This window comes from Aquarana catesbeiana, linkage group LG07 (genome assembly GCF_042186555.1).
Source record: "Aquarana catesbeiana isolate 2022-GZ linkage group LG07, ASM4218655v1, whole genome shotgun sequence".
NCBI lineage: Eukaryota > Metazoa > Chordata > Amphibia > Anura > Ranidae > Aquarana > Aquarana catesbeiana.
In genome coordinates, this window is record NC_133330.1 from 324,073,431 (window position 1) to 324,099,679 (window position 26,249).

General features: G+C 43.3%; 1 protein-coding gene across 2 annotated transcripts in view; it reads left to right on the top strand.

The window, feature by feature from the left end:
* The window catches only part of LOC141102582 (uncharacterized), a 57,680-nt gene extending 38,303 nt beyond the window's left edge, over window positions 1–19,377 (top strand). For both annotated transcript variants that reach the window (XM_073591486.1, XM_073591487.1), the window contains exons 8-9: window positions 11,405–11,516; window positions 17,657–19,377. In XM_073591486.1, the coding sequence (XP_073447587.1) occupies window positions 11,405–11,516; window positions 17,657–18,742 (1,198 nt within the window). In that variant the 3' untranslated portion in view covers window positions 18,743–19,377. The remainder of the gene's footprint in view (window positions 1–11,404; window positions 11,517–17,656) is intronic.
* Window positions 19,378–26,249: the final 6,872 nt, after the last annotated feature.

The window sequence follows — 26,249 nt, forward strand, 5'->3', positions numbered from 1 at the left end:
GCGGTCTGGAGTTGGTTAAGGACCACCCTACGCAGATATACTGCGGCAGGGTGGCTCTCCTGCACGAAATCACGTACCTGTGCATGATTTCGTGCACAGGGTCTGGGGCGCACGCACGCGGATCTCTGCTTTCCTCCAGTTAAGCCCCCCCCACACACACACACACAGTTAGAAAGCACCCCCCTAGGAGCACACCTAACCCTTTGATCGCCCCTGATGTTTAACCCCTTCCCTGCACACATAATGTATGTACTGACTCCACAGCACTGACAGAATTTTACAGCTGGACATAGCAAACTTACTAACATGTACAGTATGTACTGACTCCATTGACAGAATTTTTACTTTTTACAGGACATACAATTTGTTTTTGCATTTGATGCCCATTGTCAGGCTGTATAAAGTGTTTGCATTTGATGCCCATTGTCTTGTCTGGAATCATTAACAACTAGGTGCGGAAATGGGAGTTTTAAGGTGCCAAATTTCTCAATTTGAAACCAAATCAAAATTTACAAAATTTTATTAAATAAACATTAAAAACGTTAAAATCAACTTATGAAAATTCAAAAGATTGTGGTACGCGGTATTTCGAGCTGAAAATACCGTGTACCATGATCGTATAACTTTTCATATGTTGATTTTAATATATTTAATGTTTATTTAATAAAGTTTTGCAAATTTTGATTTTGTTTCAAATTGAGTAATTTGGCACCTTACAACTCCCATTTTCGCACCTTGTTGTTAATGTTTCTATTATGGGGAGGTGGTGCATTCTAATGAGACCTCCCATCCTTGGATGAAAAAAAACTTATTGTCTTGTCTGGACGTTTACTGTTTGTACGTTCGATGCCCATTGTCAGGATGTATAACGTTTATACATCATTTATATATCCTGACGATGGGCATCAAATATATAAAGTGTTTGTATTTGATGCCCATTGTCAGGAATATTTCATGTTTATGCACTTGATGCCCGTTGTCAGGGGTATATGTACTGTATGTATATATATTATATATATATATATATATACACACACACACACACACACACACACACACACACACACACACACACACACACACACACACACACACACACACACACACACACACACACATATATTGATAAAAAACAAAAGGAAAAAGTTACTTGCACACTATCACAAATCCCTATGCACATTTAAATAACTGGAGGTTTTCTAGTGTCACTACACTAACTCAAGAGGCAGGTGAGCTTACACTTTAACCACTTACAGACCGGAAGATTTGCCCCCTTAATGACCTGGCTATTTTTTGCGACACGGCACCGCTTCGATTTAACTGACAATTGCGCGGTCGTGCGACGTTGTACCCAAATAAAATTGACGTCCTTTTTTTTCCCCACAAATAGAGTTTTCTTTTGGTGGTATTTGATCACCTCTGTAGTTTTTATTTTTTGTGCTATAAAAAAAAAAAGAGCGACAATTTTGAAAAAAAAAAACTATATTTTTTACTTTTTGCTATAATAAATATCCCCAAAAATGTTTTGAGAAAACAAATTTCTTCATCAGTTTAGGCCAATATATATTCTTCTACATATTTTTGGTAAAAAAAAATTGCAATAAGTGTATATTGATTGGTTTGCGCAAAAGTTATAGCGTCTACAAACTATGAGAAAGATTTATGGCATTTTTATTTTTTTTATTTTTTTTTCACTAGTAATGGCAGTGATCTACGATTTTTAGCAGTACTGTGACATTGCGTAGAGATCGGACACTTGACACATTTTTGGGACCATTGACATTTATACAGCGATCAGAGCCCTGATTACTGTGTAAATGTCACTGGCAGGGAAGGGGTTAACACTAGATCAAGGTGTTAAATGTGTTCCCTCGTTAGTGTTTCTTACTGTGGGGGGGGTGAGACTGACTGGGGGAGGAAACATATCGCTGTTCCTACTTAGTAGGAACAAACGATTTGTCTCCTCTCCCCTGTCAGACCAGGGATTTGTGCGTTTACACACACAAATCCCTGTTCTGGCTCTCGTGCCCGCGTTTGCGGGTGGCCAGCGGCGATTGCGCTCACCGGCCACGCGCATCGAGTCCCTCGCCGTGCAGCGGGTATGTGCACTCCTGCTATGGCATTTAAAGGGGAAGATGTACCCATAAGTCGTTTTGTGGGAACGTGCCACTTTGCCGACGTGTATCGGCGTGAGCCGTCAGCAAGTGGTTAATAGCCACTGGAGGGATACTAAAAAACATCCAGTTATTTAAATAGGCAGAGTGATTTGGGATAGTGCACAGGTAACTTTTTCTTTTGTTTTTTACTGTATGTATTGGGGCATTGTTGCCGCACAAGAGTAGTGGGCGTTTGAGCACAGGGCTTAATATTGTTTTTTTGTATGCATTTGATACCCATTGTCAGGATATATAAAGTGCATGCATTTATTGCTAATTTGCGTGATTTACAACTTTGATTATGCATTTACTGGCATGATATACAAGCTTTATGTATTCACTGGCACTGTTAATTGGCATGATATACCAAGTATGCTGCAGTAACAAACACAAGCTGGGGCTATTATCTTGTTTTCTTTTGTTGTGGCACATTAATAGTTGCAAAAAGATATGGTATTTATTTATATTATTATTAAGGTATTGCAATTCATTTTGCAATGTTTACCATTATGTGGTTTTATAGTGTTTTTTTTTGTAGGGGATTTTAAATTATTACGTACATTTTATCTATAGATTTAAATTAGCATTATGAAGGCTCAACTCTTCTTGGTAGTTTCTCATGGAAGTAGGGCTAAATCAGCTCTTCTTATAGGACAAGCTAGCTCATTAGAGTTGGCCCTTTATAATGAAAATTTTTGTCTCTTGGTCATGTTAAAGGGACTCTCCAGCTTCCTTCTCAGATGTACGCCTAGGGACTTTTTAGCATCTTGATAAAAATCTCTAGTCAGACTGAAACGTTGACACTCAAGTGTATTGTAAATTGCACAAATAAAACAAAGGTGAATTTGTAACACCTCTGGAGTGCATTCTGTTCTTGAAATATATATATATATATATATACACAGTGGGGATGGAAAGTATTCAGACCCCTTTAAATTTTTCACTCTTTGTTATATTGCAGCCACTTGCTAAAATCATTTAAGTTCCTTTTTTTTTCCTCATTAATGTACACACAGCACCCCATATTGACAGAAAACACAGAATTGTTGACATATTTGCAGATTTATTAAAAAAGAAAAACTGAAATATCACATCGTCCTAAGTATTCAGACCCTTTGCTGTGACACTCATATATTTAACTCAGGTGCTGTCCATTTCTTCTGATCATCCTTGAGATGGTTCTACACCTTCATTTGAGTCCAGCTGTGTTTGATTATACTGATTGGACTTGATTAGGAAAGCCACACACCTGTCTATATAAGACCTTACAGCTCACAGTGCATGTCAAAGCAAATGAGAATCATGAGGTCAAAGGAACTGCCTGAAGAGCTCAGAGACAGAATTGTGGCAAGGCACAGATCTGGCCAAGGTTACAAAAAAATTCTGCTGCACTTAATGTTCCTAAGAGCACAGTGGCCTCCATAATTCTTAAATGGAAGACGTTTGGGACGACCAGAACCCTTCCTAGAGCTGGCAGTCCGGCCAAACTGAGCTATCTGGGGAGAAGAGCCTTGGTGAGAGAGGTAAAGAAGAACCCAAAGATCACTGTGGCTGAGCTCCAGAGATGCAGTCGGGAGATGGGAGAAAGTTGTAGAAAGTCAACCATCACTGCAGCCCTCCACCAGTCGGGGCTTTATGGCAGAGTGGCCCGACGGAATCCTCTCCTCAGTGCAAGACACATGAAAGCCCGCATGGAGTTTGCTAAAAAAACACCTGAAGGACTCCAAGATGGTGAGAAATAAGATTCTCTGGTCTGATGAGACCAAGATAGAACTTTTTGGCCTTAATTCTAAGCGGTATGTGTGGAGAAAACCAGGCACTGCTCATCACTTGTCCAATACAGTCCCAACAGTAAAGCATGGTGGTGGCAGCATCATGCTGTGGGGGTGTTTTTCAGCTGCAGGGACAGGACGACTGGTTGCAATCGAGGGAAAGATGAATGCGGCCAAGTACAGGGATATCCTGGATGAAAACCTTCTCCAGAGTGCTCAGGACCTCAGACTGGGCCGAAAGTTTACCTTCCAACAAGACAATGACCCTAAGCACACAGCTAAAATAACGAAGGAGTGGCTTCACAACAACTCCGTGACTGTTCTTGAATGGCCCAGCCAGAGCCCTGACTTAAACCCAATTGAGCATCTCTGGAGAGACCTAAAAATGGCCGTCCACCAACGTTTACCATCCAACCTGACAGAACTGGAGAGGATCTGCAAGGAGGAATGGCAGAGGATCCCCAAATTCAGGTGTGAAAAACTTGTTGCATCTTTCCCAAATAGACTCATGGCTGTATTAGATCAAAAAGGTGCTTCTACTAAATACTGAGCAAAGGGTCTGAATACTTAGGACCATGTGATATTTCAGTTTTTCTTTTTTAATATATCTGCAAAAATGTCAACAATTCTCTGTTTTTCTGTCAATATGGAGTGCTGTGTGTACATTAATGAGGGAAAAAAAATGAACTTAAATGATTTTAGCAAATGGCTGCAATATAACAAAGAGTGGAAAATTTAAGGGGGTCTGAATACTTTCCGTCCCCACTGTGTATATATATATATAATTGCATTTTATAGTTGGCCCCCCTACTTTTGTCCTTGTCCCCCCATGTGCCCCCCCTAAATATGAAAGCTGGAGACGGTATTTAGAATGATGGAGTAAATATTGAGCAGTAGGCAGACTCGAGATCGGTAATATAATGCGATGAACCTCACTTCAAAATGTTTGTAACACTGGGCACTGCCACCAGATATATATTAAAGTGCCAGTGTCCTGATGACACCTCTAGCAGACTTCAGACTTCGAGGAAGTATTTGTGCAACAATTATATTTTTAGTTATCTGTAAGGGGCATTCCTCCCACTGACCACCAATGTAAGGTGCATTCTTCCCACTGGCCACCAATGAAAGGGGCATTCTTCCCACTGGCCACCAATGTAAGGGACATTCTTCCCACTGATCACCAATGTAAGGGGCATTCTTCCCACTGACCACCAATGTAAGGAGCATTCTTCCCATTAACCACCAATGTAAGGAGCATTCTTCCCACTGGCCACCAATGTAAGAGACATTCTTCCCACTGATCACCAATGAAAGGGGCATTCTTCCCACTGATCACCAATGTAAGGGACATTCTTCCCACTGATCACCAATGAAAGGGGCATTCTTCCCACTGATCACCAATGTAAGGGGCATTCTTCCCACTGACCACCAATGTAAGGGGCATTCGTCCCACTGACCACCAATGTAAGGGGCATTCTTCCCATTAACCACCAATGTAAGGAGCATTCTTCCCACTGACCACCAATATAAGGGGCATTCGTCCCACTGATCACCAATGTAAGGAACATTCTTCCCACTGACCTCCAATGTAAGGAACATTCTTCCCACTGACCACCAATGTAAGGAACATTCTTCCCACTGATCACCAATGTAAGGAGCATTCTTCCCACTGATCACCAATGTAAGGAGCATTCTTCCCACTGACCACCAATGTAAGGAACATTCTTCCCACTGATCACCAATGTAAGGAGCATTCTTCCCACTGATCACCAATGTAAGGAGCATTCTTCCCACTGATCACCAATGTAAGGAGCATTCTTCCCACTGACCACCAATGTAAGGAACATTCTTCCCACTGACCACCAATGTAAGGAGCATTCTTCTCACTGATCACCAATGTAAGGAACATTCTTCCCACTGACCACCAATGAAAGGGGCATTCTTCCCACTGATCACCACTCACCATCAGTGTATTAAAGCGGGGGTCCACCCACACCGCCAAAAAAAAAAAAAATTAAAAGCCAGCAGCTACAAATACTGCAGCTGTTGACTTTTAATACATTGCCACTTACCTGTCCCAGGATCCAGCGATGTCGGCAGGGGACGCCGAGAACCCGCTCGGTTCTCGGCAGCTGCCGCCGCCATCTAGGTGAGGGAATCAGGAAATGAAGCGTTGCGGCTTCACTTCCCGGTTCCCTACTGCGCATGCGCGAGTCGCGCTGCGCGTCCCTAGTGGTCCCCGCTCTCTCCTGGGAGCTGTGTGTTCCCAGCAGACAGCGCGGTCAGGACGGGAAGAGGTGTAGACTCCCATGGGAGTCTATGCCGGAAGTGGGTGCAAATACCTGTCTTAGACAGGTATCTGCACCCCCCTCCCCCCTGAAAGGTGCCAAATGTGACACTGGAGGGGGGGAGGGTTCCGAAAAGCGGAAGTTCCATTTTTGTGTGGAACTCCGCTTTAAGGCTCTTCACTGACCACTAATGTAATTGGGGACTTAACCAATGTAAAACTTAATGTTAATGTTAAACTTAATTTTAAACATTAACCTTAATGTAAGGGCTCACTTTTGCACTGAACTCACTGAATGTAAGGGAACACTACAGTTTTCACTGTCTGTTTCTTTTCTGGCCATTTTTTTTTTTTATTTATTTAATTATTACTACTAATAATTCTAAAAATATTGTTGTACAGTATATAAAAGCCCGTGGTGTCAAACACATGAAGTACACCATGTTCTTCATTTTTTTTTTTATTCTCATATCTGCTGTAGATAATAATTATTAGCAGGGGTCCCTGAGATCTAAAAGTTTTTCCCCAGGTGTTGAAAAGTTTGAGTAAGGGCGGCTTCACACTGATCCGCTGCAGCGCAGTGTACTCACTGTTTTCATGGGCTTTCCCATTGACATCTAATATGCACGCAGGACTTTTGGTGCGCTTTCAGAAAGTGCACTAAAATCACAGGACATAATACAAGTCTATGGGAAAGCACAGCTAACCTGCACGAAAAACTCTGTGCAACCCCACTGCGAGTAAACTGCAGCAGATCAGTGCGAAAGGGGCCTAAAGTCTCGTACACACGATCGGATTTTCCGATGGGAATTGTGTGATGACAGGCTGTTGGCGGAAAATCCGACCGTTTGTACGCTCCATCGGACAATTGTCGGATTTTCCGCAGACAGATGTTGGATGGCAGGTTTTAAAATTTTCCGCAGACAAATGTCTGTTGTCGGATTATCCGAGCGTGTGTACACAAGTCCGTCGGACAAAAGTCCAAAGTACAAACACGCATGCTCGGAAGCAGAAGCGGTCGGTCTTGTAAACTAGCATTCGTAATGGAGAATTAACATTCATGACGCGGCAAATTATGAACTCTCGAAATGCAGCGCACAATTCTCTTCTTCTTTAATGGGATAATAATGAAGCTGCTTTGCTGGTGATACTGATGGAGTTATTGCAAATTATTTTTCAAATGCTTTTTTTTTCTAGTGATATCAAGAATAATATTATTATGCTTTTTTTTTTTATTTTTTGGGCAAGTTACTACAACACCATTATCCCGTAGTTTTTAAGATCAAAGATACAACTATGTTGGTGTCCCTTGTTAATTTTACATTGTATTTTTTTAAATGTAACTGCCGACTCCCAAACTGTCATTTGAAGTAAAACACATAGCTAAGAATTATTCTACACATTTTTTTGTGCATTAAAAAAAGAAAACTAGAAAAAAAAAAAAAAAAAAAAGAAAGAAAATTAGACATGATATCTGCCAATAGAACTTAACCAAAAACTGCATTCTATGCATCCAAAATTATAGAAAATATAACAAATCAAATCATTATTATTCAACCAAAAAAATAATGTCAAAGAAATAACTCCAAGGCCAATAATAAATAACACGTTATCTCCTCCGAATCCGCAACATGGCTGGTTGACGAACGGCCGTTCAGAAACGAACTGAAAAGTGCGAAATGAAAAGCGCGAATCAACACTCACCAAACTTCTACTAACACGAAATTAGCAGAAGGAGCCCAAATGGTGGCACTAAAGAGCTGAAAAACCACGTAGTACGTCTAGTACGTTCGTGTTTGTTGGCCGACAATTGTGTGGCTGTTTGTATGCAAGACAAGTTTGGGCCAACGCCCTTTGGACAAAAGTCTAAAGTTTTGTTGGCCAACAATCCGATAGTGTGTACGAGGCTTTAGACTCTGCTAGGTGCTGGTTAGGCATATGAGACATATGGGGTTGCAAGCCCACTCAGAAAATCTGCACATACAGAATCACTTTGGAGTAGGGTTGCCACCTTTTCTTCAAGCCAAACCCGAACACTTCAGCGGTGTATGGCAATTTTTTTTAAGGGAGAACACTGTTGATTCTGGTCTGAGGTAAGGGGTGTCCGCTCACCACAGCCCCCACTTACATCAGAGTTCCCCTAAATTAGGGTTCCCAAAGCCCCCCTTACATCAGAGTCCACAGAACACCCCTTACATCTGAGTCCCCCTTACCTTAGTGTGCTCACTCCCTCAAAAGCAGGCAAGAGAAGGGAGGGAGGCTTCAATTACAGACAATGGATGGTGAGCTCACTTAACCAAGAAAGCAAGCTCAGGCATTGGCACCTTTCCTCCATGATGTATCTGCCGGCTGCTGGGCTTAGAATTTCCCACCACACATACTATCTCTGAGGCACAGGATGCAGGGGGCAGACACAGAGGCAGGAAGAGGAAGAGCAGACAGTCCTTTCTCCTCTCCCGTCCTTTGGGGAGAACTGTGCTGGCTCTGATCAGTGTGAGAGAGAGTGTCATAGACACTCAGCTTAGACAACTTGCAGCCAGCCCTCTAGACGATTGGCAACCCTGGTGATTAGGGTGTGCCCAGGCACACCCTGCCTGTGGCGCACACCCTATGCACTCAGTGCTTGAGGTACTTAGTTACTTGGCAAGTCACAGTCCGGTCTGAATAATGTGTCCAGGTTTCAGGTGGTCTGAAACCCGGGCACATGATTCAAAACCCGAACTGTCCGGGTTAGGGATGCACCGATACCATTTTTTTTTTACAATGAGTACGAGTACCGATACTTTTTTTTTTTTAGTTCTCGCCGATATCAATTACTGATACCTACCGCAACTGTTTTGTTTTAACTTCAGCTGTCAGCAATGGTACAAAGCATTGAAAAGTTATTTACAAATGAAATAAATTGATTTTTTTTTAATTTAGCGCTTTTTCAATGTGAAATGTGTAAATATATGTTAAAAGGGTTGTAAAGGTAAAAGTTTTTTCACCTTAATGCATTCTATGGACCACTATGGACCATGCATTAAAATGTTTGTTATTTAAAATAAATAAATAACTTTAGTGATCCTTTAATATATATATGTGTAGAAATATTCACTAACAAAGCAAACAAAAAAAAAACATTTTAAGTGTTTATCGTTTATAAAATAGACGTTACAAAAGAAAAAAAGCAGGAAAATAATAATTAAATGGAGGAGAATACGGAGTTAATTAAGGCTGATTAGAGTAAATTAAGGGTTAATAAGGGGTTAAGCAGAGGAACATTTGTTCATCCCTTTGATCTGCAGATGAAGAAACAGAAATATACAAAAAGAAACAATGTTTCTTTTTATTTTAGTGTTTCAGGGCTGAGCAATGTTGTTAATAAATATTGCCGGCTGCTTTTTTTTTTTTTTGACAGCTCCAATTACCGGACTTCTTTAACACAGGGGAGACCCACCGACAGCTCAAAGAGCCGAGACTGAAAGTAACGGTTTCAGGTATCGGTGCATTTGCACGAGTATCGATACTTGTACAAATACTCGGTATCGGCACTAATACTAGTATCGGTGCAACCCTAGTCTGGGTGAATCCCGGTCAGGTGGCAACCCTACTTTGGAGTTGTCATTGGCCGTCATGTGCAGAGAAAGATACAAAGAAATGTAAATTGGAGAATGGATGAATGTTTTCCTATGCCTGTAAGTAATGTAAGCCATTTAGTCATTTGAAACTGTTTTCTTCAATTAAGAGTTACAGACTACAGCAAATATACTGCACACCAGCGACATACAAATTTGCTGGATGGTGTCAATCAGTGCAAGACAATTCCAGCAGGGGGCGAGCTTGTGCGGGACATAGGGGTGGATTTACTAAAGGTGCCGCTAGTAAACTGAATGTTAGTAAATAATGTGAAAATGTGTTAACTATAAAGCATCTGGGTAAAAAAGTGTTCTGGCAAACCCTGTTTTGTAATTTCCCTTGTATGTGATTATTTAAAGTGAACACATAGACCGTTACAAAAATTGCTACACACTGCATGTTTTATGGGGAAAAAAACGACAGATCGCCGTACCAAAACAAGCAATGTTGGTGCGGCGATCTCTCCTGCTGTACTATTGTATTCTGACAGGGGGACCACCCCCCCTGCCAGAATATGGCAAACAACCGACCCTCTAGCCCCCAACCGCAGCAACTCAAACCCCCCCAACCCCCCTCCTGCTTCTGCTGGTTGGTCCACCGGCACTTACCCCATCTAGGCGGCGGGCATCTGTGGAGCAGCGGCGAGGATCGGGAAACCGAGGAGCAGCAGCGGGGATTGGGCATCCAAGGAGTGCTGGCGGGGACCGGGCATCCAGGCATTGGCCAGTGGCTCTTCTCCTCCTCACTTCCACTCCCCTCCTCCTAGACGTCCAATAGGATCGCCTGTCCTTTCAGCCAATCGGGTGACGTGTATCAGACCCACTTCCCAGTTAGCGGGAGGAGGATCGGTGTTGCACCTGGGTGGGCTCCGGACGCATCCTCTGTGACCCGACCCCACCCTATTTTTAAGCCTACCGAGGAGCAGCGGGGGGATCGGGCATCCAAGGAGCGGTGGCGGGGACCGGGCACCCAGGCATCGGCCAGAGGCTCTTCTCCTCCTCACTTCCACTCCCCTTCTCCTAGACGTCTGATAGGATCGCCTGTCCTTTCAGCCAATCGGGTGACGTGTATCAGACCCACTTCCCGATTGGCGGGAGGAGGATCAGTGTTGCACCTGGGTGGGCTCCGGACGCATTCTCTTTGACCCGACCTTACCCTATTTTGAAGCCTATTAGAGCCTCTGGCTCTAATCGGATGCTTAAAAAAAAAAACCCTGGCCGCTGTAATATATGCGCCCAGTCCCCCGAAAGGGGCCGGACGCATGAATAGGGGATGGTCGCGGTGGTCATGGATAGATTCATGCAATGCATGAATCTATCCATTGCATATAGGGGGTGGCCTGGAGAGAGGGGGCGGCGCCCCTAATGGCCCCTGATCCAAACAATTTGTATCTAATCAGTGGACTCATGTACAATATAATTGTTCATGGGTCTAAGGAGATTTTACATTTAGATTGTAACAATTATATGAAGCCTAAAGCTATCCATACAGTGCCACTGATGACCGATGTATAAATGTAATAATAATAATAATAATAATAATGCATTTATTTTGTATTACAACAACAGGCAATATAATACAAATGTGGACAGAGTCTCTCTGAGCATTGATGATGAATTGATCAAATCTGATGTGAAAGTGATTACACCCAGAGAGAAGACACGCGGGGCTCACATTGAGGTAAACAGAGGGACGTCATTTATATTGTATCCTATAGTATGTGATAATGTTCCCCTTTGGGTGCTGAGATTAGTCGAGTAGATCAGTGACCATATACATAGTCAGGTTAAAAAAAGAACCATCTAGTTCAACCAATAAAAGGGGAAAAAAAAAAATCATACAATCCTATACCCACAGTTGATCCAGAGAAAAGCAAAAAAAAAAAAACCAGGACAGCAGGATTCAAATTTCTCCAGCAGGGGAAAAATTCCTTCCTGATCCCCCGAGAGGCAATCGGATTTTCCCTGGATCAACTTTACCTATAAATGTTAGTACCCAGTTATATTACGTACATTTAGGAAAGAATCCACTGAGCTGGACACAACCAGCTCTGGAGGGAGTCTATTCCACATTTTCATAACTCTTACTGTGAAGAAGCCTTTCCGTATTTGGAAATGAAATCTGTTTTCTTATAAACATAAAGAGTGCCCCCTTGTCCTCTGTGATGACCTAAAAGTGAAAACACTGAAGAAACACCAAGTTCACGATATGGACCCCTAATGTAGTTATACATGGTGATCATATCCCCCCCCCCCCCCTTAATCTCCTCTTCTGAAGAGAGAATAGATTCAGTTCCTCTAATTTTTCCTAATAGCTGAGCTCCTCCATGCCTCTTATCAGTTTGGTTGCTCTTCTCTGCACTTTCTCCAGTTCCCTGATATCCTTTTTGAGAACTGGAGCCAAAAACTGAACTGCATATTGCAGATGAGGTCTTACTAATGATTTGTACAGATGATATCTCTCTCTCTGGAGTCCATACCTCTCTTAATACAAGAAAGGACTTTGCTCGCTTTGGAAATCGCAGGTTGACATTGCATGCTAATATTAAGCTTATGATCTACCAGAACACCCAGATCCTTCTCCACCATTGATTCCCCCAGTTGTACCCCCCTAGTATGTATGATGCATATTCTTAGCCCCCAAGTGCATAACTTTACATTGATCAACATTAAACCTCATTTGCCACTTAGTTGCCCAATTAGACAGAGCATTGAGGTCGGCTTGTAAATTGGAGACATCCTGTAAGGACGTTATTCCGCCGCGTAGCTTGGTGTCATCTGCAAACATTGAAATGGTACTTTTAATCCCAGGCCCGATATCATTTATAAAGATGTTAAAAAGTAAGGGTCCCAGCACTGAACCTTGGGGTACACCACTGATAACCTTATGCCGCGTACACACGGTCGGACTTTTCGTCTACAAAAGTCCAACGGACGCCGACGGACTAAAGCTGGCTGGTAATCCGTTCGTGTGTGGGCTTCTCCGGACTTTCAGCAGACTTTTTCAGCCTCAAATCCGACGGACTTTAGATTTGAAACATGCTTCAAATCTTTACGTCGTAACTACGACGGACCCGAAATCCGCTCGTCTGTGTGCTAGTCCGACGGACAAAAACCCATGCTAGGGCAGCTATTGGCTACTGGCTATGAACTTCCTTATTTTAGTCCGGTGTACGTCATCACGTACGAATCCGTCGGACTTTTGTGTGGTCGTGTGTAGGCAAGTCCGTTCGTTAGAAAGTCTGCTGCAAGTCCGCCGAAAGTCCGCCGGAAGTCTGTCGGACAGGCTGTCGGACTTTTGTAGACGAAAAGTCCGACCGTGTGTACGCGGCATTAGACCATTCAAAGTAAGAATCATTAACCACTTACGGACCGCCCGCCGTCGTTAGAAGGCGGCTGTTTGAAGGAGGATATCGTTCTTATGGCAGCAGCGGGCGGTCCGCTACAAGATAAAAGTAGTCTCTGCGGTGGATCACTTTTATCTGTGGCGGGAGAGGCCCCCCCCCTTGCGCCGCGATCCAGTGCCTTTTGCCCATTACCGGAGCCATTGGCAGCGGCGGAGGCGATCCGGTCCTGTCAGTAGCTGGGTATGGAGACGAGTGAGGGGGAGATGGCCACCCATCTCCATACACTTGCTGGGCAGAAGCGACGTCAAAACATCACTTCCACCCACAGCTCTTAAAGGGACATTTTTTTTTTAATAATTTTTTTAAATGACAAATTTTTTTTTATTTTTCTTTTATTGCATTTTAGTGTAAATATGAGATGTGAGGTCTTTTTGACCCCCCAGATCTCATATTTAAGAGGTCCTGTCATGCTTTTTTCTATTACAAGGGATGTTTACATTCATTGCAATAGGAATAAAAGGGACAATTTTTTTTTTTTAAAAAACAATGTAAAAATAAAAGGTAAAATGAATTAAAAAAAAACATTTTTTAAACACGCCCCGTCCCGACAAGCTCGCATATGAAAATGGTGTTCAAACCACACATGTGAGGTATCGCCGCGATCTGTAGAGCAAGAGCAACAATTCTAGCCCTAGACCTCCTCTGTAACTCAAAACATGCAACCTGTAATTTTTTAAACGTCCCCTATGGAGATTTTTATGGGTAAAAGTTTGTCGTCATTCCACGAGCGGGCGCAATTTTGAAGCAGGACATGTTGGGTATCAATTTACTCGGCGTAACATTATTTTTCACAATATAAAAAGAAATTGGGCTAACTTTACTGTTGTCTTATTTTTTAATTCAAAAAAGTGTATTTTTTCCAAAAAAGGTGCGCTTGTAAGACCGCTGCGCAAATACGGTGTGACAGAAAGTATTGCAACGACCGCCATTTTATTCTCTAGGGTGTTAGAAAAAAAATGTATGTTTGGGGGTTCTAAGTAATTTTCTAGCAAAAAAAAATGTTTTTAACTTGTAAACGACAAATCTCAGAAAGAGGCTCGGTCCTTAAGTGGTTAACCACTACTCTCTGAATTTGGTCTCTTAGCCGGTTTTCTATCCATTTACAGTACAAATTTTCCAGGCCTGCTGACTTTACCTTACAGTGGCGGCCCGTCCATTGGGGGTGCAGGGGTTGCCCCCCCCCCATCCATGCGTCCGGCCCCCTAATCTACTTTCAGGGTGCGGGACCATGGATTCCAAGGGCAAGGGGGGGGGACTTGAAGCACGTCATTAGAGCCAGAGGCTTCAAAAAGGGTGGGCTCGGGGCGCAGAGCACTGCGCTCCATGCCCACCCAGTTGTGTGACAGTGATCCTCTTCCCAGGCAATCAGGAAGTGGGTCTTGAGACCCATCACCCAATTGGCTGAAAGGACAGGCAATCCTATTTGACGCCTAGGAGGAGGAGGGGGGAAACGCATGGTGGAAGCCGCCGTGATGCAGAAGAGGAGGAGAGGACACAGGAGCCGCTGCCCACCGCTTGCCGACACAGGAGCCGCTGCCTGCTGCCCGCCCACAACCTAGATGGGGTAAGCGCCAGGCTGGATAACCAACCAGGGGGGGTTGTTTATAGCCCCCCCCCCAAAGAAAACACCAGCCACTGCGTTACACATAAGTCATGTGTGGGGAACTGTGTCAAATGCTTTTGCAAAATCCAAGTATACCACGTCCACAGCCACCCCTCTGTCCAAGGTTTTACTTACCTCCTCATAAAAAGAAATCAGGATTGTTTGACAACTTCTGTCCTTCATGAATCCATGCTGTCTGTTAAAATATTTTTTTTACAGCAAGAACTCATCTATGTGGTCTTTTATTAAACTCTCTAGTATCTTCCTGATGATAGAAGTTAAACTAGCAGGTCTATAGTTACTTGGTAAAGACTTTGATCCCTTTTTAAATATAGGCACCACATTGGCCCTACGCCATACCAGTGGTACTATTCCAGTCATTAACCACTTCAATACCAGGCACTTAGACACCTTCCCGCCCAGCCCAATTTTCACCTTTCAGCGCTGTTGCAATTTGAATGACAATTGCGCGGTCATGCTACACTGTACCCAAACTATTTTTTTATCATTTTGTTCCCACAAATAGAGCTTTCTTTTGGTGGTATTTGATCACCTCTGCGGTTTTTATTTTTTGCGCAACAAATAAAAAAAGACCGAAAATTTCGAAAAAAAACAAGTTTTTCTTTGTTTCTGTTAAATTTTTTTGTAAATAAGTACGCTTTCTCCTTCAATAATGGGCACTGATATAGCTGCACTGATGGGCACTGATACGGCGGCACTGATGGGCACCGATGAGGTGGCACCAATGAGGTGGCACTGATGAGGTGGCACTAACGGGCACTGATGATGGGCACTGATAGGCGGCACTGATGGGCACTGATAGGTGGCACTGATGGGCACTGATAGGTGGCACTGGTATGCGGCACTGATGGGCACTCATAGGTGGCACCGATGGGCACACATAGGCGGCACTGATGGGCACTCGTAGGTGGCATTGATTGGCATATATGGGTGGCACTGATGGGTACTTATGTGTGGCACTGATGTGTGGCACTGATGGGCACTGATAGGTGGGCACTGATGGGCACAGATGGGCACTGACAGGTGGCACCGATGGGCACTGACAGGTGGCACCGATGGGCAATGACAGGTGGCACAGATGGGCAATGACAGGTGGCACTGATATAGCATTGCTGGGCAGATCTGGTCATTGCTGGGCAGATCTTTGGCATAATAGTGCCAATCAGTCCCCATTTGTGGGCACTGATTGGCACAGATTGGGCACATGTGGATGGCCATGGGGTACATACCTGGCCATCCACGTTGCCCCTTCCCTGGTGGTCCTAGTGGCATCCCTGGTAGTCCAGTGTGGTGATCTGCGGGGGGGCTGCGCTGATAAACAATCAGCGCAGACCCCCCCTGCCAGGAGAGCCGCCGATCAGCTCTCCTCTACTTGCGTCTGTCAGACGCGAGTGAGGAAGAGCCGATCAACGGCTCTTCCTATTGACAGCGTGATCAGCCGTGATTGGACACGGCTGATCACGTGGTAAAGAGCCTCCGCCGGAGGCTTTTTACCAAGATCAGTGTAGCGGTGTGTCAGACTGACACACCGCTCCACCGATCGCCGTGATGCGCGCCCCCGGGGGCGCGCTGCGGCATGTTATCCTGCTGGACGTCATATGACGTCCAGTCAGGATAACACAACCACTTCCCGGACGTCAATCCGCTATAGGGCGGGCGGGAAGTGGTTAAAGAGTTCCTAAAAATTTGAAACAATGGCCTTGAAATGACAGAGCTCAATTCTTTTAGGATCCGTGGGTGGATACCATCTGGTCCAGGTGCTTTATCTACCTTTATTCTGTCTAAATATTTCTGGACCATATCACTTTTGAGCCATTGTGGATTATTTGGGGCAATACCACCCCCATTATGGACATGAGCTCCCCCATGCTCCTTTGTATACACAGAGCTGAAGAAAATATTTAATAAATTTGCCTTCTCTTTGTCCCCAGTCAACCACTCTAGATTACTTTGTAAAGGGCCTACATGCTCAGACCTGACCTTTTTACTAATTAATACATTTTGAGAATTTTTTGGGGGTTGTCCTACTATCTTTGCTGAATCATGTAAAAGCAATCCAATTGCTTTTACATGTGGTGAAAGGGGTCCCCCCCTGCCACCTTCCGCTGCCTTTCTGGGCTCTCTCGTTACTCCCGGGGGACCTGGGACTGAAGCCACCGGCTGACCATAGAGATGAAGTAGGACCAAAAATTCTTTGATCATCTTTATGGTCTATGAAACTGGAAATGACAAGGTTTTTGTTTTGGTTTTGGTTTGATGTTTTCAAGCCATTACCAGCTTGTAACAGCATCTGATCAAACCCATCTTCATTTCACCAGATGCTTTTAAGGGCAGAGGAGAGATCTGGGGTCTAAAAGTGTCAACGATGGAGATTTTTAAGTACTGTAGTTTGTCGCCATTCCACGGGCGTATTCAATTTTAAAGCATGACATGTTAGGTATCTATTTACTCGGTGTAAAATCATCTTTTATAGTTTACAAAAAAAATGGATATTATATTGTGTTTCTACACATTAACATTCATTAACGTGTATTTTTTCCAAAACAATTGCATTTGAAAAATCGCTGCACAAATACCGTGTGACATAAAAAAATTGCAACACCCACCATTTTATTCTCTAGGGCTTCTGCTTAAAAATATATATTGTTTTGGAGTTCTAAGTAATTTTGTTTAAAAAAAAAAATGCAAACATTTACATGTATTAGAGACATGTCAGAATTGACCTGGTATTGAGGTGGTTAAATGCTCACAGAAATCATAATTTAATTTACGTGTATCCTTATTTTCCAGACTGCAGTTGACACAAAGCCAGACACATACCAGAAGGAAAACATGTGTGTCTTCTTCAGCACATTGTCTGACTTAAAAAAGCACGTTCCTGCAAAGCAAATCCATTTCTCCAGCAGCCAATGGCCAGCAGATAGTGTAAGGCCTACAACGGGAACGAGTTTAGTTACTCAGAACAATACGAACTACGCCAAGGATCTAATGAATTACAGACAAACTAAGTCACCCTCTTCCACTTTAAAGAACAAAACAATTAAAAGGTCATTGTCGGCTAACGCGAAGTTAAATATACAATTTTTATCTGCAGATGGGACAAAACAGAAGGCTGAATTACTAAGGGAAGAGAAAGAACCTACAGACAGACAGTTCAGGTATAGAGAAGTCAAAAAGATTTGTCAGGAAAGCAAACCATGCCCAAGACCTGACCTGGCCTGGGAGGAAAGGGCTCAGCTTAGTCAGCTGGGAACAGTCATAAATGGAGTAAACCCCAAGAAGACAGTAGACTATGATCCAGGTTCCCATTCCAGGCCACAGCAAGCCTCAAAGTCTTCTGGTTCAAGCAGTGCAAGACCATCCGTGCCAAGGCCAAACAGTGTGGTGGAAATGCAAAGATGGAGCTATATAACTATCTCAAAACCTCTGTCTCCACCAGGACACCAACAAGGCTCTTCGGAGGTTGGCAGTTTATTTCCAGTTGTAGCTTCTCACCTTGTAAAAGATTCTCCAAGATCTGGGAGAAGACGTGAAAATTCTCCCAACACGCTTTCCACGAGACCCCTGGTATTGGAGGCCAGAAAAGTAAGACAAAGTTCCCTGCCAGTGGAAATACATCCACAGGGAGTAGAAATCCAGACTCAACAAGCAGAGAAGACATTGTCATCTTCTCCCAGACAAGACAACAGAACACAACAGGGTGACAACTTCATAGATTCACCATGGTCATCTCCATTGCTTGGGAAACCTGAAATGAAAAGTCCTGTCCATGAATTCAGCAGCAAGCAAACAAAAAAATCTGGTATCTCTACAGCCCATCATACTACAATCCCAGTTATCAGCATCCCAACAGCACAAATAGATACCTCAGAATAAATGTTCCTATCAGATATTTTACAGATTTTTGTTTGCCTTAAAATATTTTTTTTTACATATTTATCCAGGTTTGTATCAGTAATTAAGCAATTAAAAATCCAGGGAAATATAAAAGCTTTAATTTATATTTTGGTAGAGTTGTCAATCACAGCTTGATGGCTGGTGACCAAGCTGTATTACCTGCAATAGAGAAAAGTAAGGCCACTGGGATTTCTGGTTTACAAGACGAGCTGAACACAATTGCAAAGCCTGTGGCAGTTAAAACTTTATTTCAACAGAGTGTTCAGTTGGTTGCCTGGAACTCACTTTTTAAGCCGGCCATAGACGGTTCGAATCTCGGCCGGTCCCTACTGAACCAGGTATGGGCAGACTGATTGTACCTAAATTGATTGATCGATCAACTTGGGTACAACCAGCCTATCAGATTTTTCATGTGATCATTGCAAGCAGTTATAGCCGCTAGCAATTATCACTGTGAGTTCTCCAGGCCGGGACGGCTCCCCCCTGCCAGGAGAACACAATAGCTTTGCGGGAGGGATTCCCCCATCAACACTGACTCATAGTTCTAGGAAAGAAGATCTATGGCCAGCGACACACCAGATTAGGTAACGGAAGTGATGTTCCGTCACCTGCGCATGCGTACAGCCAATACCAGGTTGCCTAATCTGACAGAACACTGTAGTCAAAAAAAAGGCGGCAGCGGAAATCTTAGTACACCCAGCTAGAGTAATTTTAGCAAAAAAACTGAGTTTATATAAATAAATATAGTATAATGATATCTGTGATGGTGATTTGATGTTAACATTTTTTAAAGAAGCTGGACGCAAGCAGTAGGTTAGTAGCGGAGGCCATGTTGGTACACCCTGCACTACTCAGCACTAATCCTTTAGGCTTTAAAAATCAAACATGCAAACAGCATCACAGATGTCAATATACTATATTTATTTTTATACGCTCACTTTATTGATAAAATGACTGTTAAATTAACCTCCCTGGCGGTATGATTATTTCGGATTTTAGGTGCTGAAAGCGGTACCATTATTTTGCATGGAAATTTGGCGTTTCATATTGTAGGCCTGTAATACTTAGCAATAACACACTTAAATCTGTCCAAACAAGAGTCTAGTAGATATCCCGGGTATGATGAAGTTTGAAACACAAAAAATAAATTATAATATAATAAATAAATATAAATAATAAAAAAAATAATAATATAATAATAATAAAATAAATTTCCCCACGATTCACTATCGCTCAATTCTGCAAGTGTTCTAATTTACTATCGCTGTTTTCTAGCTGGTCTAAAGCCACTTTTGACGTAAAGGGACACTTTTTGGTTGCTATGGACAATCTCCAGTTTCCAGGCAGAAAGAACAGTATATATAATATAAAACTGCATGCAGGGCATTGGACAAAGCACTGGGGACAAAAGGGATGTGAAATGATTTCATACAGTACTGTAATCTGTAAGATTACAGTACTGTATGTGTTATGATTTTTACTTTTCTGTTAATTTGCCGCCAGGCTCCGCCCCCATGCGTCGCTACGCTTGCAGGGAACGGAGCCTGGCACAGAGAGGCTTCGGAGGAGACAGAGCCCGCAGACACAGCGGGGGACATCGCAGGATCGTGGGGACAAGGTAAGTACAGTGCAGCAGGATCCTGCAATGTAATCCCAAGTGTGGCGCGGGGGTTACCGCTAATGGTGCTGAAATTTAACCCCGAGCCACACTCGGGAAAACCGTCAGGGAGGTTAAAGACATAGCTGGGTGTAGTAAGATGTCTTCTTCTGTCTTCTTTTGACGACAGTGTTCTGTCAGATTAGGCAAGCTGGTACTGAGTGTACGCACGCGTAGCTGAAGGAACATCACTTTCGTTACCAATTTTGACGGGTCGCTGATTCTGATGGAACACTGGCTTTAAATTCCTATCTACCCCTGCACACCCGTTGAAATGTCAGATCAGGCTGAGGTTGGGAGTTTTACCACTGACCACTGGCAAAAAAAATGAGGATCTTCGTCTTCAGGGTAAAGCAACCATATAACAGAGAGGTCACAAGCAAAACTCAAGATGGATACTCATTAAAAAAAAAAATTCTACAGCCGGTCTATGTTGATAAAAAGAAAGTGGTGTGCTGTGTTTTCTTAGCATAGATAGTAGAGTTGAATTTTTTTGTGCATAATTTGTATTTTTTTTCTTTGCCAAATAAACAATAAAAAAATGTAAAATGGTTTTGAATTTTTAGATAAACACGTGGTAAGGGAGTAAATGGTAACTATGTGGAAAACGGAAAATTGAATATCAAATACTTACCGCAATTTTCCTTTCCTGACTGGCCCCATGTCAGCACACACATGGGTACGGCCCCGCCTACCCCCAAAATAATAGGACGTTTAACTCATACACTTTAGCGCCTGACCCAGCACCGCATTCTGTAACTAGCACTCTGAATTGGCGGGCAGGTGTGCTGACATGGAGCCAGTCAGGAAAGGAAAATTGCGGTAAGTAACTATAAGTAACTGTAAGTAACTTTAACTATCCAGGAAGTGGTTAGCCTGCTGAATGCTTTGAGCCCTTGTTTCGTCACATATGGCGACCCATCACATTTGGCTACCTGCTGGAGTGCACATGCGCGATGCCGCCATATGCGTTCCAACACTTTTAGGACAAAACAGCACACTAAAACCGTCACGGAAGTGATGTTCCGTCGCCGCCATCTTGCTACACCCCGCACTTCTCCATACTAAGGATACAATGAGAAGGGGGAAAGCAGACATCTTGTTACACCCACCGGAGTCTTGCATTTTACACTTATTTTTAGCAGTAAAGTAAGTTTATCTAGTGAAATACGGTACTTAGAATTCCGTCTGACTCGTTAGATGTTTAATTTTAAAAGCAGCGGCAAGCCTGCTTATGTCATAGGTTTCGTAATCTGACAGAAGTTCACTGCTTTCAAAATTCAACATCTAACCAGTCAGACGTACTTCTAAGTACTGTATTTCACTATATAAACTCAGTTTACTGTTACAAATAAGTGTAAAATGCAAAACTCCGGTGGGTGTAACAAGATGTCCGCTTTCCCCTTCTCAGTGTATCCTTACTATTGAGGAGTGCAGGATGTAGCAAGATGGTGGCGACGGAACGTCACTTCCGTTACACATTCTGACAAGTCGCCTAATCTGACGAAACAACTGTGTTGGAATATAGCGGCGTCGCGCATGCATACTCCAGTGGGTAGCCAAATGTGATGGGTCACCATATGTGACGAAACACCCTCGCTTGATCCTGTTGGAAACAGAAAGAGGTGAACTGAAGACCCTAGGGAGGATGTGACCTCTATAAGAGTTTCAGGTTCTCTGGATGTGAAGAGGACCGAGTTGGCTATCTCGGACCAAAAAGAATGTCGGCAGAACTATTTCTTGGTTAGATGGAATACATGCATCCTAGCAGTGGAACTAGGACCACTCTATCCGCATAAAAAGGTTGTGAATGGCTCCTTGCAGGCCAGGGCTGCCATCTCTGACGTACCTCCCAACTTTTTGAGATGGGAACAAGGGACACCTACTAGCAAAAGTAAGTAGGCATAGGACCCCATGCCAAGCCCTCTTTAGGGAGAATTAACCCCCCCCCAAAAAATAATTAAAAACCACAAGTTTTTTGTGGCAAGTAGCTCCCCAGCCTCAAGTACTGGCATTGGTTGTGATTACTATCCAGGTAATCGGCAAAAGGGGGACAAAAAGATTCTAGTTGTCTAGCCCCCAGCTCAGAATCTGCTTCACCTGCGGTGAAGTTTAAATCAACTGGCTCATGTTCTCTGAATTCCACCTGGACAGGAAACTGAATCGGCAAGCTCAGGCCTTCCACTGAGCCCATCTGACCATGACTATTGCAGCTACCATCGTCCCTACTACCTATTGGCACTGTTTTGGCTGTGAGAAAGTTGGCTATCAGTGCTGAACAAAATATCTGATGAATTGTTGAAAACTTCTACTCTGGAAGGGGCACTGTGACTTTGATGAGTACCTATACACACTCCCAGGTATATAAGGCATTGGCTAGGTGTGAGATTGCTTTTATTTATTTATTTATTTTTTTGGTTGAACAGCCAACCGAAGACCTTAAGAACTGACAGCACTAGCGTCTGGTGTGAAGGAAGAGTCCCGATTCTGGGCCAGCGAAAGCAGATCGCCTAGGTAATGGTAAAATCAAGCTCCTCTCTGCCATAAAAGGACCACCAGGGAGAGAAGAAACTTGGAGCGCACCCTTGGAGAGGTTGTAAGCCTGAAGGGCAAACGAACAAACTCAAGGTGTAGAGGTCCCAATGCAAAGCAGGGATATTTTGGCAGTTTGAATGTATCGGAATATGAAAATAAGAATCTCTTATATCCACGGATAGCCAACAATCTCCTGGTTAAACAACTTTCAGTATGGTTTGACATGATTCCATCTTGAAGTGTTCTCTCCTTATAGATCTGTTCCACCACGTTAGGCCTAAACACAGGCCTCCATCCTCCTGATTTTTTCCAAGGACCAAAAATAACACGCCCGAGAAGCGTTTCTGACGAGGCACTGGGATGACTGCTTCCTGGAACAGCAATGTGTTTATATAGGAGGGAAGAGTCCCCCTCTTCACGGAACAAAATCGGCATCTTCATTGGAATGAACTTGGAGCGCATCATCTAGCGAAACAGACAAGTGTGACCCTCGGATATGGTGCGCAAGACCCACTTCTCTCTTACATTGGTCCATACTCTTTGAAACCAAAGCAGACTGGCCCCTACTGGAAGGGATCAGGTGAACAAACTGTCAAAATGACTTTGAATTACACATCCTTGCCACTCTTACAGTAAAGAACCCTCTATGCAGTTTAAGGTTAAACCTCTTTTGAACTCCCTTCTGCGGAAAAGCTTTATCCCTATTGTGGGGTCACCAGTAAGGTATTTGTAAATTGAAATTATATCCTCTCTCAAGAGAGAATAAGTTCAGTGCTCGCAACCTTTCCTCATAACTAAGATCCTCCAGACCCTTTATTAGCTTTGTTGCCCTTCTTTGTACTCGCTCCATTTCCAGTACGTCCCTCCTGAGGACTGGTGCCCAGAACTGGACAGCATACTCCAGGTGAGGCTGGAAAAGAGTCTTGTAGAGTGGGAGAATTATCGTTTTATCTCTGGAGTTGATCCCCTTTTTAATGCATGCCAATATTCTGTTTGCTCTGTTAGCAGCAGCTTGGCATTGCTGAGCCTATAATCTACTAGGACCCCCAGGTCCTTTTCCATCCTAGATTCCCCCAGAGGTTCTCCTCCCAGTGTATAGATTGCATTCATGTTTTTGCCACCCAAATGCATTATTTTACATTTTTCTACATTAAACCTCATTTGCCATGTAGTTGTCCACCCCAATAATTTGTTCAGATCTTCTTGCAAGGTTTCCACATCCTGCAGAGAAGTTATTGCCCTGCTTAGCTTAGTATCGTCCACAAATACAGAGAATGAACTATTTACCCCACTCTCCATGTCGTTTATGAACAAATTAAATAGGATTGGTCCCAGCACCAAACCCTGGTGGGACCCCACTTTCCACCGCTGACCATTCCGAGTACTCCCCATTTATCACCACCCTCTGAACTCGCCCTTGTAGCCAGTTTTCAATCCATGACCTCACCCTATGGTCCATGCCGAGAGACCTTAGCTTGTATAGTAAACGTTTATGGGGAACTGTATCAAATGCCTTTGCAAAATCCAGATACACCACGTCTACGGGCCTTCCTTTATCTAGATGGCAGCTCACCTCCTCATAGAAGGTTAATAGATTGGTTTGGCAAGAACGATTCTTCATGAATCCATGCTGATTACTGCCAATGATACCGTTTTCATTACTAAAATCTTGTATATAACTGGTCTGTAATTCCCAGGGATGTATTTTGGCCCTTTTTTAAATATTGGTGCTTCATTGGCTTTTCTTCAATAAGCTGGTACCATTCCAGTTAGTAGTCTGTCAGTAAAAATTAGGAACAATGGTCTGGCAATTAATTGACTGAGTTCCATAAGGACCCCTTGGGTGCAAGCCATCAGGTCCCAGTGACGTAATAATGTTAAGTTTTCCAAGTCTATTTCTAATTCTGTCCTCTGTTAGCCATGAGGGTGCTCCCTGTGATGTGTCATGAGGATAAACATTGCAGTTGTGGTTACTGAACCCCCCCCCGCTTCCCTCGTGAAGATTGAGGAGAAGAATAAATTCAATACCTTTGCCATCTCTCCATCCTTAGTAACCAGATTCCCTTCATCATTCTTTATGGGGCCAATATGGTCTGTCCTCCCTTTTTTACAGTTTAAATACTTAAAAAATTTCTTGGGATTTTTTTTGCTCTCCTCCGCTATGTGTCTTTCGTGTTCTATCTTAGCCGCCCTAATTGCACCCTTACATTTCTTGTTGCATTCTTTGTGAAGTCTGAATGCTGATGATTTTTACATTGGAGTTAAGCCATCCAGGACTTTTGTTCACTCTTTAAATGTATTTCCCAATGGAATGCACTGGCTAATGCCCTTATTTAATATGCTCTTAAAGCAAACCCATCTCTCCTCCGTGTTCTTTGTTTCTAAGATTTTATCCCAATTTATATCTTCTAGCAAGGTTCGCAGTTTATGGAAGTTGGCTCTTTTGAAATTCAGTGTCTTTGTATTCCCCTTATGTTTCCTATTTGTGTGATTTATACTGAAGCCAATTGACCTGTGATCGCTGTTTCCTAAATTGCCCCTTATTTCCACATCCGTGACCAGGTCTGTATTGTTGGTAATTAGTAGGTCTAGTAACGCTTTGTTTCTAGTTGGTGCGTCTACCATCTGACCCATGAAATTGTCCTGCAAGACATTTAGGAACCGGAGAGCCTTGGACGAATGCATGGTTCCTTCCGCCCAGCCTATGTCTGGATAATTACAATCCCCCCATTATGATGACACTTCCCATCCTTGCTGCTAATCCAAATTGATAGGTGGTCCGTCTCCCCCTCCTCCCTCAGGTTAGGGGGCCTATAGCATACTCCCAGTATTATTTTTCCCTTAGTTTCATCCCTTTGGACCCCTACCCATAAGGATTCCACCTCCTCCCTAGCTCCCTTATTGATGTCATCTCTCACATTCACTTGTACATTATTCTTGATATACAGGCATACCCCTCCCCCTTTTTTACCCTCTCTATACCTGCGATAAAGGGAATACCCTTGAAAATGTCCCGGCATTGGTAACAATGCCACATTATTGGTGTCAGTGAAAGTAATAGTGCCCCATCATTGGTGTAAGGGAGAATAATAGTGCCCCATCATTGGTGTCAGTGGAAGAAATAGTGTCCCATCATTGGTGTCAGTGGGAGGAATAGTGTCCTATCATTGGTGTCAGTGGAAGGAATAGTGTCCCATCATTGGTGTCAGTGGGAGGAATAGTGCCCCATCATTGGTGTCAGTGGGAGGAATAATGCTTCATAGCTGGTGTCAGTGGAATGAATGATGCCCCACT